General features: G+C 41.6%; 1 protein-coding gene across 1 annotated transcript in view; it reads left to right on the forward strand.

Annotated features, from left to right (window-relative positions):
- The window catches only part of MAD1L1 (mitotic arrest deficient 1 like 1), a gene marked incomplete at its 5' end in the record, with an annotated part of 375,295 nt that overhangs the window by 106,272 nt on the left and 254,460 nt on the right, over positions 1-14,563 (forward strand). Inside the window, one exon of the mRNA XM_082006803.1 lies at positions 7,723-7,867. Within this exon, the coding sequence (XP_081862929.1) occupies positions 7,723-7,867 (145 nt within the window). The remainder of the gene's footprint in view (positions 1-7,722; positions 7,868-14,563) is intronic.

Genomic DNA, 14,563 nt, shown 5'->3' on the forward strand with positions numbered 1-14,563 from the left:
GGAAACTATGCAATGCCTTCATCTCACTTCACACTTTTGAACTGTGCAACAAACTGAAACCTTTTAGGCAAGGACGGAGGTAGAGGCTTAATCTCTATAGTGAGGGAGAAGCAGAAAAAGACTAGTACAAAAAGAGTGAGAAGTTTTGACTTTCTTCATCATATTTAGGCATGGCAGTGAGTTCATCCAGCCCACAAGTGTGATTAGAGATTGGTAACTGATGGGGCCAACTACATTATTCATTGTGGTTCAGATTGAGTGAAATTGTGGAGGGCAATTTTCTATCTCACACTTCAAGGTCAGATGAGAGTATTTATTATTCCTTCTCTGTTTATCTGTGAATGCAAATTGAATTTAGTGACTCAAATTGATGAAATGTTAGAAATACAAAACTCATCAGAGCCGACACGAAGAGAAATTACTGGGTAGAGCTGGCCAGTGACTTCACCATCCCATGTACAGGCCTCTGCTTTGATTAGTAATTATTTCAATCTTTGGGTTTTCTCATTCCCAGTTTTGTTTCAGTTGTTGTCATCTTTGTTTTCAAAGAAAAAAGTGTAATAACACTTGGAAGCATTTAGAATTTGAATTAGATGATGTAAATAAAGCCAGCTGCAGAGAGGATGCTTCGATCCTGGCTGAAGAAAAGGTTTTCATTCAAAATTCTTCCTTGGGGTTGTTTTGGGGGGGGCTTGCTTGTTTGTTCGTTTTCCTCCCTCCTGTGACGGCTCCCCTTCTCCAGTGTTTTGCTCCCTTGCGTTGCACAGAACGTTCGAGGCTGGCGTGGGTTGCGATGGGGAAGGGAGCGGCCTTTGGGCCGCTTTTGGTGCTGAAGCTCCATGCCTTTCCTTACCGGCGTGTCGCCCACAGGCTGACCTTCCTCACCGCTGGGAGTTGTGCTATTAGGAAAGCAAAAACCAGGACCTGCAAAGGGCACCCGGTGAGCATGGCTCTCCTGAAGTAAGCGGAATGGAGATGCTCTCTTCCCGACTCACTGTCGTGCGTTTTGAACAATTTAGTGGCCAGAAGACGTTGCCGTAGTGTGCGTATTGTTCTCTGCAGTGTTGCAAAGACACTTTTAACGTGTACGAGGGGATTATTCTTACCTCGGAGTGGGAGTGGAAAATCCTTATCAGTGAATGCTCTTTAAAAACAGGCAGTTCTGTAATTACCAAATGCCACGTACAAAATTATGATACAGATATAGATGATACATGTATAGGCTCTACGCTGTGTTAATAATAGCGGAGGACTGTTGTTTTTAACTCCTGTTTTTTAATTGCTTGCATTTTATTGAGAACGTTTAGTATTTGCTTCTTTACCAAGCACTGCAAAAGGAATCGGCTCGCTCGGGAGGGCTCCTGACTTGTTGATTCAGCACAAGAGCCGTGAGCATTTGGACATAGCAAAAGCCTTTAATAGATTTGTCTACGTAAGCTATTATAAATCACTTTGTGCTTTCAACTATCAGCTTGATTTCTCCTGTAGCCAATTTTACTGACAACGGCAACATTTTCAAGTTAGTAAGCATACAGCAAGCAGTGTGGGTTCAGTGGTTTTTAAATACCAGTAAAAGTTTTATTCGCCAGATAAATGCCTTTAAGAGAAGCTTTGGCCTTATGAACACTTCAGGTTTGGTGGCTTAGAAAAAGGACATTTATACTTGTAGTTATCTCACCCTTGAAATATTTTATAACCCAGAAGTCAGTGGTGGATGTATTTCACAAACTATTCACGTTTCAACTTAAAACCAAAACAAAGCACAGAAGTCTCTCATTTATTAAGATGTTGCTTTCTTTCTCATCTTGATGGTAGATGAGGAAAGCATGTTTATTAGCACGACAGTAAACCTTACGTTGGGTGGCTGATTAAATATCCGTTCAGAGAGCCACGCTGGCCTTTGCATTTTGGCAACGTTCCTGGCTTTGGTCCCTTGGGGTTATTGCGGGCAGCAAAGCCCCGTACGTTGCGGCAAGCGTGTTGACCCTGTAATGAAAGGAAGCAGAGGGCTCCTGATGTGAATTGCTAAATGTAAATCCTAACTCCTGCCAGTCAATTATTGTATTGTACTGGGGCTGAGACATAAAATTTGTGTTATTTTTGTTCTGTAACTGTTCACTTTGAAGGAACTGCATTTCTGAGCCTGATATTTATGCTGCTGGTTAGGGAGTAAAATTAAATACTGTCTCAACGATAAAACATATTGTCAGTGTACCAATAAAGCTCCAAACATCTGTCTGCTTCTTACCCATTTTACCTGTCCACGCTAGCAAAATGAATCTTTTTATGTTGTTCCCTCATGATAAATTTAGTATGATTCAAGTCTTCCTTGTACGTAGAGCAGCAACGTGATGCATGAACTGCTTGATTTGTGATTTATGGAAGCCGGATGATGGTGCGTTACGTAAGAGTCTTTGAGAAAATACAAAGTGTGAACTAAGGGAAAGTTTGCAGATGTTTGCTGAAGACTTGGGAGAAAGAAGAAAGCTTTTGTTTTCCTACCGCCTCTCTGTAGACGGTTTCGTGTAATGTTTTCTGTAGCAGTATTTCATATGGCTCTCTATAAGGCACAGCTTTAAGTAAAATATAGCCCGGGTGATAACTTCTGGTAGAGATGTTAATATTTTGCATCATTGCTCCCGCTAAGCGTAGTAACCACCCAGCAGAGAGCGTGGCAACGTTGGCCCCACGGTTCCCACCGGGCACGTCGCAGCAGCAGCGCTGTGTCTGAGAGCAGGGACGGATGCTGCCGCTTCCGTACGTTTGCGGTTCTGTACGTGAAGAAGGAAGGAAGCACAGTAAGATGCCAAACAATCTTATTTTAATAAAAGTTAGCACCCAAACCCTTGACTCTTGAGCTGGAATACTCGTAGCACTAAAATCATCTCCTCCTTCCTGACGTTTGTTTTTCTAGTTTGCCTGCTTTAAATTTATTAGTTTAGGCAGCTCCATTCTGCAGCAGTGTTCTCAGAGCTCCCATCCATCTTTTCACCGGCATTTCATAATGGATCAATTTTTTTCCTTTTTAACATAAGAAGGAAATTTTTCTGTTTCGCCAAGCCCCACCTTTTCTTTCTTGTGTCGTATCCCCTTTTAAGTCAGACTATTTTTGTCATCATCTTCTCCCTTCTGTTTTCGCTTTTTACCGTCTGTCCCAGAGGATGGTGGATCCTGTCGCGGCAGGTTAGCCAGAGGCTGAGGGGGGAAGAAGTCTGTGCCAGAAGTGGGAGCTTGGAAGGAGCCTTGAGGGAGGGCACGGGCAGGGATGCTCTGCGCTGTCCCCTGGACCATGTGAAGACATGCTGGAGTTACCCTGTTGCTACTTACGCTTTCCTGTTGGCTTATAAAACCCGGGGGAGAACGGGGATGAAATACAACATTTCTGCTCAAGCTCCCTGCGTATCAGATTCAGGTGTGGTTTATGTCTCTGCGTACTGTCTGTAAACGGTTGGATACGTTGCGAAGGCCGCGAGTTGTCAAGCCTCAGGAACGGGTGTGCTGTTCTTCACCCAGACGTCTTGCTACAAAACAATTCCCCTTGCTCCTTTTTGCCTCATTAGCTCGTGTGCTAACCTTTTTATTTTGGACTCTATCGTGAAGATGTTGATAGTTGCAGCGTGGGTTTTTTTTCTGTTATGTATGTGCAGTAGCGCTGTCGTCATGTTTTCCTTCTGTGCATCTTCGGTGTTCTTCCCTGGCTTTCGGTGCTCTCTCTTTGATGCGATCCTTGTTTCTGACAGCTGGCCCCGGTATGTGCAAGTGTCTCATCTTTTCCTGAGTTGCGACATGACCCAGACAGTGTTGCTCTTCTAATTGTCTCCGTGCCACTGTGGATCTCATTTTCCTCACAGGCTGATACACAGACCTGTTCTGGCATCCTGTTTGCTTTCCCCGTTGTTTTTTTAGGATCTCTGAGGTGGTACCTCGGCTACTGAAAGGATGGAATGATTAAAATAATGTTTTATGGATCATTGAGGGGGAAAAGGAAAGCTGCCAGCTGCTTTTGTAATTTTTTGAAGGAGATTATTAAAATGTATCTTATAGCTTCCACATTCACTCCCTGCCATCATTGTTCTCGGTCTTTCAAAGAACATTCTGGAAAATGAAATGTTATCATTAAGATTAATTTAAAGTGGATTAGAGAAGGGAAGAGCAAAATATGAAGAGTCTCAACAGCTCAGAACAGAAACACGTTGGCATCTCATTCACTGGAATGTGGAACAGTGAACATTAATAGGCTGATAAACAGAAATGACTTTTTCTTTTTAAAGCTTAAAAGGTTTACTTTGAACTTGCAGAGATTTTTTAAAAAATGCGGGTTCTCCAAGCTTATGTTGAATGGAGAAATTTGGACCTATTTATTTATTTTTTTTTTCATGCTCATTGTGAGTGAGCAATTACTTTTGAAAAGCCATAGGTGTCATCAGTGTGGAAGAAGAGTGCCCAGATCTAACTATAATGGTATTTGCTGCTGGGTAGCTACTTTCAAATCCTGTTTTGTGTCAATAAGGAATATAACTTTCTTTTTGGATTTTTTTCTTATAGAGGTGGTTTATGTTGTATTTGGTGCAGTTTCTGGAAGAATTATCAGTCTGTTCTAAGAGAGGAAGAAATGATCTCAATAATTTGCTTTGGCATGGTGTGGAGAGTTGTAAGAAGGTTGAATTTCACAGTCCTTATAGCAAGGAAACCTATGGTAACAGAGTCAGTTCAGAGAGTTTAAGTATTGTCTCTGCTTTTGTAGACATCCCTGGCATTTAAATGTTATCTACATTAATATCACATTTGATCTAAGGCTGAAATATTAGCAGACGATGGTGTTCTTTCCAAGCACCGTGCAATGGCAGACAAAACTGTCCATTTGTCTCCCTTGGCTTAATTTTTCTCATGTTTTCAAACACTAATTTTCCAACATAATTTGAGAGCTGTGTATGTGGCTGAATGTCTGTGCTCTCCATGAGATGTGAATCTCAAATATTTTTCATTATTTCAAGAAGGAAACTTAGCACATAGCTCATTTTTTCTTTGTGAATGTCAACTCAATCATAATCCGTCAGTCCACCCAACTTTTATAGAAATAGGTCAAAATATTGGAAGACTAAGAAAAAAAAAATTCTCCATTGTCCTATCAAAATGTTTTGTAATAATCAAATGCAAGATTCTGGCTGTTTTGTAGTGTTTAATCTTATGTTTGCATCTTTTCTTCTGTTCTGACTCTAATCAGGACTAAGTTTCTTTGATAGACCAAATAATATTTGCAGTAAGGTTTCTGTGATTAAATGCGTTATAACACAGTAGATGAAATTCTGCACTTTTATGCATTCACCCTATGCATAAAAAAAAAATATTGTTGAACAAACTCTAATGAATCTTATGACAGTGGCTGAGGTTACCTGGTCTCACCCATCCATGCTGTCCTGTCTTGGAGGCTGACCTGTTGCAAACTTGGTAGGCTGGGACATATGCATGGGTGTAAAGTCTGTGTTAGCACAAGCTTAGCGAAGTCTGTCTTAGTACAAGCCCTATGGAAAGGGAGATAAGTGTTTTAAGCCTAGGATTTTGAGAGGTATGGTGCGATGAATCTTCCTGTTACATTTTAAGATGTCGCCCAAGTTGTGTCCATCTACTGGAAATTAGTCAGCCTAAATTGCCCGTGAAGGGGTGTTTAGAGTGTAGGATGCTGTATTGTGAATTGAGCAGCTGGGGTGTGGGCACATGTTTGAGTTTGCTAGCTGTGGTAACCTCCAGCAAAAGGACGGGCTGGAGAGCACTGGTGGGTAGCTGTATAATTTGGCAACGGCAACTTCTGAATCATGCGTTTCTGTACACTGCAAGTAATCGCTTCTTGAGTGACCTGTATGTGCTTGTGACATTTGATGTCTCAGTTATGCCACTTAATTTTATCCCACATAACATAACTTATAACATAACATAGTTATGTTATCCCACAGTATGCCACGACTCAACCTGCTATGTGTCGTCTTTGGATGTTGGCTTCTAGGAAATTTTTTAATGTGAATTTATTTTGTAGAATCTGACAAGAGTTGATTCTCTACTTTATCCCGTGGGATTCTGGTATTGTTCAATTAGCAAAAGGCTAGTGCTTCTATTAAGTATCCAAGAGACTGAATTTGGATGTTTGCTGAGATTGGGATGGGGAAGGTTGCATCCAGTGCAAGGCTGGCGCCGCTTCACGTTGCATCACCGTAGATACTGCTCTTGGGCACAGGTTCCCTTTTTAAGTGATTAATTAAAACAGAACTAAGGAAGTAGTGGTGCCCTGATAATGAAATTTTCAATCCATTTTCAAATGCAGATTTGAAGCTCTCTTGAAGAACTTTCCCACCTGAATACAACAATGGAGAGACTATTTCACAACCCCTGATTATTAAATTGGTCTGTGATCGGTTCCAAATTGAACTGGACCTTTAAACAGGCTTCTAATTCATCCAATGTTTTAAAATGCATATTTTTCTTCAAGGAGGAGGATTTTTAGATAGGGAGACAGCTACTTGGGAATTTTGGTGAATTTCTACATAAATTTCCCAAGAAGTACAATTTGGTAATTTGGCAGTGCAGGATGTACTTGATTTATGCTAAGAGTGTCTCTTAAGGCAGTGTTACCTTTTGGATCTATCTATAGTGTTATTTTATTTAAAAGTATGTTTATTTATTTTCTTTTAATAATAATTATAAAGAGTACTCCTCTGAACCACTCATAAATTTTCCAGTGTGGTTTTTGACATCAGAGAAGCAAAGATCTTCTGTTCCTGAGTAAACTAGAGATGTTGGTTTTGATCTTCCTAGCTTGCTTGAGGGTTTTTGACTTGTGTGCAATACTTTTTTTCACGTCTTGCTCACTTTTTAAATACTTCAGGTTAGTGCAGCCTGGGGTAAACTTGTCATACTTAAACTATGAACCGACTCTTAACAATCACAAGAATAATTTCACTCTTATTTTGTTATTGATCAAGTCCTTTGCCAGCATACTTGATCTGTGATGAGCTGCTTGATGAGTGCATTGAACAGCTGTCCATTAGGGTCACAGCAGCAGACGGAGTGCCTGAAGGGCATGCGTGAACCTCTCCAGGAATACATGGATAATTGTGCGTCACCATGTCGTGCTGCACAGAGAGCTGAGAAGGGAAGGGACCAAGCTCTTCTGGCTTAATTGAGAATCATGTCCACATTGCAGAAGAAGTGCTAATCACCTGGCCTCAGACATCATTTCTCTTCCAGTGTAGGTTGCTGGCAACAACAATGTGCAGGTGGTGGCTATAATTACTTGCTGAGTATTATCTGTCTGTCAAAACAGATCATGTTAAACCTCAGTTTTACTTCTACTGTGTTAGAAAAACATTAAAAGATACAGTAGAACCCATGATCGTGCATCTTTTATTGAAAACAAGGCATTGTCTCAAAGGCAGACTGGATGATTTCGAAATAGATAGGCAATTATTTAAATACTTTGTATATGTGAGGTTCCGGTAATTGTCTTGTGCTGGACAAGAAGGCTGTCACTGGGATGGGTCTTCTCTCATACCTTTTTCTGAGAGCAGCTGATAATGAGACTGCAATTCGGTTTCTAGTGGCACAGCCGTAAGATGAAATGGCACCAGCCCCAGTGTCCTGGTATCATGGTGACACTTCTCCTCTTAGGTCTTTCTGATCTGACTAAGAGGCAGTGGTCAAAATTTCACAGGTCTGTATTATCTTTTTTAGTGCCCGAATACTAGAGAAGGCCCGCCAGCAGCTACAGGAAGAACTTCTACGGATTCAGAGCCAGCTCTTGGATGAGAAGAAGAAGCGTGAGCAGCATGAAGCTCTGGTCAGACGGCTGCAGAAACGTGTACTGCTACTCACCAAGGTGAGTTTCTGATAATGTTTGGAAAATCCCGTGTCCTTACTTCTTTCCTCCTCCTTGCTATTTCTTCTTTGTCCACCTCTGTAACTGGTACTACAAAGTTTCTATGGGGTCTTCGCATAGCTGGTGCTATGAGAGACATGAAAGTTGTCTTTAGGGCTGCATTAGAATAAAAGCAGTAGTACATCCTAAGGCTTTGCTAGTGTTCCCCCCCACCTGGGCTCGTGCTGTGTTGGCAGTACATGACTTCGACTCAGCCTTGGCATTTGTGCGAGGGCAGAGAATTGAACCGTGTTGTCACTGGAGGGTTTTGAGCCACTGAAGGGAATTTACAATGGCTTTGGCTGCATCGTCTCCTTTTCTAAAGAGAATGAAATGACGGCACCTTGTCAACTGCTCCTGTGGAAAAACAATTTACAGAGAGTAAGAGATTCGCCTTCCTCTTACGCTGAAAGTCTGTTTGAATGTAATGGTAGGCACTAGACCAGTAAATTGAAAATACGTTTTAAGATTCTTTCTATAGGATATATCAAGGAAGTCTGCATTATCCTATATCAGGTATGCTCTCATGATGAAATTCTGTACAATAATTTTGAAGTCTGTAGAGCATTGAAAACCTTATATTAAATTCTGAGCGCGGTCTTTACCCAAAGGGAATAATAATTCTCTATAGGCAGAATGATAGGTACTTCACTTTCCAAGAATACTCCTCGCAAAACTTCACTCATCTGAGCGATCTCCCCGATGTTAAAAAGCTGCTCACGTAAGTAAGCTTACGTGTGTGCATAAGGTCAGACTCGAGTAGTTAGAGCGAGTGAGAGGGAGCCAGGACATCACTGTGTACGGGGAGGAAAAATGCTGGTATGGGAGTGTCTGAGCAAGAGAGAAAGGAGGTGTTCTGCTGCTTGTGCTTTAGGCTTTAATTTTCAGTGTCAACTAAAGCATTTTGATCGGTTTTAATTGTGCCGCAACAATTCTGCGTAATTCCGTGTCACTGTTAAGCCAAAGAGTCTGTGATGTATGGTGCGGTAAGCAGGGCTCCTTGAAGCGTGAAGCAACTGCTGGACAAGAGGGTATTCTACCAGATCTTCTGACTGCAGAATTGGATGCCACAGAGTCACACAAGTGAGAAGACAGAAATGACAGCAGTTCGTTTTGCTTCACACTGAGGCAGGCGCTACAGTCAGGGCGGATGGACCAAACTCTCTCCATGGAAACAGAAAAGGCCTAAAGGCATCTCTCCTCAGTCTCTCCAATACCCCCAGCAGCAGCCCTCCATACTGTTCTAGTTTGCTACTGGCATGGCTGGATATGATGCAGGTGGATACTGAACCTGATAAAAGTCCTTCCTTTACAACCTTCTCAGCTGTCTAGTATTGCACTGGGTGGCTCAGCCCTGAAGGAAGTTTCTCAGATGGTTTCTAAAATATTCCCTTTGTTAAGTTATTTCCAGTCCTCAGCAGAAGCATGTTTTGTCATAGAACACGAAATAGCATTACTTTTCTTTAAGTACTGGACAAAAAGACAACAGTACTTTGTCATGTAATGGATTGTACCCTAATTTATATAGAAAGACGGCCTTTGCTTTGTTTGCTATCCTCTCCCTGAAGAGGAGTGGAGGAAAAGTTGGAAATGTCTTTCATCAGACCATGGCAAATAAGCTTGTGTTTTGACAGTGGAAGTTTTCAGTCTGCTCAATGATTCCTCAGCTGACCTGTTTTAAAGGAATAAAGGCTTTGCTGTTCTCTGAAAATTGATATTCCATGCAGGGAATGCTAGAGGTCCTTTGTGAAGAAGTACATGCGTTATGGTACTCGGGCAATCTATCCTTGGCACTGTTTCTCTTACTGGTTGCTCTTCTTGTGCAAAATCAGAAGGAGGAATTTAATTTAATTAAAAAGTATGATATTGTGATTTTAAAATGAGATTGAGCAAATATATTGCCTGTTAAAAACTAATTATTTTACATTGAAAGCATATCACCTAGAATGGTATTTAATCATCTAATTAGTGGCATCAGTAGTACAGTGTGCTCCTATGTAATTTGAGAATGGAAAAGATGAGCTCTCTCTATTGAATCTTTGTCTTGTTTAATAGGACTGTGAAAATCTAATTTGGGGAAGACATATATATATGATTGAATTGCTATTGCTTTTGATAGTGTGATTTTTGCATTTGTGTATATTTGACTCTCTAGTAGGGCAGTGAATCCGTCCCTGCATGCTGAGCAAATAAGGATTGAAAGGCATCAGACATGCTTAACAGTGCAAGTTTAATGCAGTAACAGCTATCCTTTCTTTGGGCTCAAGTTGTAACCTGGAAGTCTCAGGCCTTGAATATGTTTTAAAAGATAATAGAAAACGATAAGCTGTTCTTAATTTGATAACAGCAGTACCTAATATCTTAGTAGTAAACATACTCTCTTCAGGAGGTACTTGCTTTGCCAATATGATTCCTTCTCAGCTTACTTTTCTGGCTATTGAATTTTTTTCCTCAAGATTCAAACAGTATTTTTTGGCTTTCATAGATTGCCGGCCTCACTTGTTCAGTCTTGTTCATTTTTTACTTGCCACAGTCTCTGTCTTTCTTGGTTGCTCTCGTATTTCCATTTCAGTGCATTTAACTTCTCCCTCCATTGCTTGCTTGCTTGCCTCATTTACTTCTTTTGGGCTTTCTTGACCTTACTTGGGCCTTTCCCGTTGGTTTACTGTTTGGAATTGGCACAGTTGTCAGTCTGGGATAGTTCGGTGAGTCACTACAAATCTCTCTTACCTGGCAGACTTAAAGAACAGTGTTCTCCAGTCTTTGACACACTAATGCAGTGGTCCAGCCCGGTCGATTCCACTTCTGACAGTGGGCTGGCGTAGCAGCTGCGTCCTGGTTATTCCTAACTGGAATATTCTAAACTGCTGTTTAGAACACATTAGTTGATTATCTTCTCCCATATGTCCCTGTAAATCAGGGCAATACTTAAGTTTTCTGATCTGCATGTTTTCAGTGAAACGTTAAGACTAGATTTGGACACCCTAGAGGTTTTCAGACATTGATGGCTGGAAGGTATCTCCTGGAGTGTCGCTCTACTCACTTAAGGTGATAAAAAAGAAATTGATGTTTGAAGGGATATATTCCCTCTCTCTTTTAGAAATCCCTTTGGCTGGGTTCTCTGTTGTGCTGTCTTTTTGCTTTGGCTTTGCTCAGAGTTTTAGGGCAACCTTTAATCTTTGCTTTATTTCCCAGGGTAGTTCCGATACAGCAATAGTGGGAGAAACCTGAAATGCTGGGAAGAGACCTAGTCCACCTCTGCCCTTTTTCCTGTTTGATCTACTGTTGTATTGGCTTTGAATGCCATGTTTACCTACACAGTTTTGTATTTGACTTTTGTGTTGTCCTTATGCTTGAGTATTTCTCTTTTTCTGAGAGCTTTGCACACAACTCCTGGTCTTTGTTTATGAAATAGGCTTATTAAAAAGTCAACTCTGCTACTGAATGGCTAAAATTTGAATATTTTGGGAAATTTTATATGGCATGTAGGTCTCCCAAAATGAAAAAACCTTTCTCAAGATCCTTTTCTGAACACAAGCAGCTGATTGAGTCGGTATTTAAGGGAAAGCAAGCTCTGGTCTATTTGTTTCAGGAGGCCAGCTTCCAGGAGGCACAAGCGGACCTCATGCAGGAGAAGTGAGGTTGGAGACAAGCAATAAAGGCACACTGAAGGGTTCCCGAAGCCTTCTGATGTGGAAGGCCAAAAGTTGGCTTGCATGGATCTTTTTGGGGTCGTCACCTCCTCCTCTCCTTGCGTGATTTTACCTGGTCAGGATCAGCCCTTGGCTGTATTCATTATTTAGCTGCTGTTAGGGTTCAGACCTGCCAGCCTGTTCTCCTGCACGCGTGCAGTTCAGTGACTCCTTAAAACAATTATTTCTTCTGTGCATGGAGCTGGTGGGCATAACTGCAGGAAACTGCAGAGTAGGAACAGCCTATAGCACATGCAGTGGATTTGACCAGAGGCAAAATTCCCTGCTTGCTTGCCAAGCCGGTGCATGATCCTTGCCAGGAAGCTTTGGTCTGTTTGCATACACAAGAACTCAAAATGTGAAGTGCAATTTCATTTACTTGTTGTAACTTATCCCAAATGAGTCCAATTCTTCTTCTCAAATTGTAGACTTTGTGAGTGTACACTGTCCTAATTGCATCCCTTGCTCTCGTATGAGGCATAACGCAGCAAATGAATTAATCTGATTGTAGTGGATTTTGTTGTTTTGCCGTGTTTATTTCCCGTCTGTGCATTTGTCTGCCTTTGGGTACTCTGCTGCCTGGAGAAGAGGCTGAAAAATTCCATTTTGTTTTCTGAGCTTTCAACCAGATCACGTGATCTGATAGGAAATCTGTTTCTATTGAGGCATAATTTAGGCCATCACCATAAAAGTTGGAGATTAAACAAGTATTGATTAACTAACTCCAGCTGACCGTTCATACCGCACGTTCCTGGAGATAGCTTTGCAAGAGTCAGTGCGAAGTATGTCAGTGACTCCCAGAGCTGAGAATGGCAGAGATGCATCAGAAATGGGACTAGGTAATTAAACTGTTCATTAAGCATGGCAGATGCAGAGTTCATGACTTGATTTGCCATCTGCTTTGTTTTGTAATCAGTAAAGATTTAGAACAATGCTGGCGGTTTCTCTGTCATACTGGGTCCCGCATTATGCTTTTTCTTAGGAGGTAGATGCTTTTAAAGCACAAGGAAGGATCTGAAAGTTCTGGGAGTTCAGCAAAGAAGGTGAATGAATCCTTTACCTGGGATATATAAAAAATTAGCTTTAAATATTGCACTCAGTAGCAATAAAAACAGCCACTCTGTCAAACAGATGCCTTGCAACAGACCTTTTGGGTATCGTACCCTGTGCCCTGCATCCCGGTAGCATGGACGGCTTCGGGGCAGAACCGAGCTGCTCCTCTGTGTCATGAGTAGTATCGAATACTTTGCCCTGGCTGTTGCGGTACGATGCGTCTTCCTTCCTTCAACCTACTTCATGACTCCATGTATATCGTTTGAGCAGTGCCATTGCTCATGCATCACCGGCTGTGCTGCCGCTGCTGTCAGCCTGACCCTTGCCAATCCCTTCGCTCTGCTCGCTGTGTCTCCCCTTTGTAGATTTTTATAAACCCATGGAAGTTATCTTCCTTTTATGCCTGCAAATAAATACATTTTCAACCGATTCTACTGCTCCCTCGTCAGTAATTCAGCGAGGCAAGTTTTGTCGGGTGAGGTGGTACTTACTAGGTCATCCTGCGTGCCTGAGAAGAGGGGAGACAAGGCTTGCTGTGTTTGAGAGACTCAACAGCCTTTTAGATTGAGCACAGTCCCCTGTATTTTCAACTTGATTATATTAATCAGTTAAATAATTTCAGAGAAAAGGTGATTGGTAGTTATGGGTGGAAGGGGATGGTAGCAAGGGAGGAGAGAAGATCATTAACCGCTGTGGGACAGAGAAAGAGGTAATTGCTGCCTGTGGAGTACGGGGGGGTTGAACAGGTCTCTGCTGAATTGTAATGTTTAGTATCCAGTAACATCATGAATTTTAATTCCCAGACTCCTCTTGCAGGCTGCCTTTTTTTAAAAGGATGAGGACTAACAGGTCAGAGATGAGGAAGATGCTTTTATGAAAAATCTCCCCTCTGCCCCCCATTAGCTGGTGTTACATTGATCCTGAGTTCAGTCTGGTGCACAGTAGTTGTTGGGCTTTATGTTTGTGGTTTACACAGGAGTGTCTGGGTTACTGGATGAAGCGTGCTAAGTTTTGTGAGGAGAAAGTGGGATTTGGGGGTTGGATTGCTGCTGCTGCAGACATTTTCTGTTGGGGCTGAGGAAATACCATGTTTTGTGTCTGCTTCTGTTGGTCTCTGACAGCCTTGTGTCTTGTGAGGTAGAGGTGCTTCAGGGAAGGAGAGTTCTGGGAGGATTTCTTTAACACTTTAAAGGTTTGGTGGTTTTTTCCCCCCTGTATAACCCTAATTTGTTTTGATTTTTTTTTTTTTTGAGTACCTTCTTCCAGTTACTTACAGTGTCATGTTTTAGTCCTGATCCACCTAACCACCTTCTGGAGCCTGGGCAGCTGCTTCCCAAATGTAGCAGCATTGGAGGTAGTTTGCTGTACCTCTCTTTGCCAGCAATGGATGCTCCACAAGGAGATTCTGCAAATATTTATTCTGACAACACTTTTCCTGTTGGTTTGGGGTTTTTTTGTTAATGTCTGTCACTGGTCTACTTCACCTTTCTTAATCATCTTGCTGTCTGGAACGTAAGAATCTTCAAAATTATGGTACAGAATTTCATCACTGGAAGTGTTAGAAAAACGTGTAGACGTGGCACTTCAGGACGTGGTTTAGTGGGCATGGTGGTGTTGGGTTGATGGTTGGACTTGATGATCTTAAAGGTCTTTTCCAACCTTAATGGTTCTATGATTTTGTGACCTTTTAACCATGCTCTTACCTTCCATATGTAGCAGCTTCCTAGGATCTATTGATCTGATTTCAAATAGCTATAGACCTCAGAGTTTGAGAGTAATTTTTCTTCTTCGTCTGTACCCCCTAAATTGTCTGCTTCTGGGTTTTATTTAGCTTGTAACAGAATGGTCTGACTCTAGCTTTTATGGAACTTGCTACAGAAAATACAAAAGAGCAAATATAAATTTTATCAGC

The sequence above is a fragment of the Phaethon aethereus genome (assembly GCF_964289735.1).
Source record: "Phaethon aethereus genome assembly, chromosome: 15".
Taxonomy (NCBI): Eukaryota; Metazoa; Chordata; class Aves; order Phaethontiformes; family Phaethontidae; genus Phaethon; species Phaethon aethereus.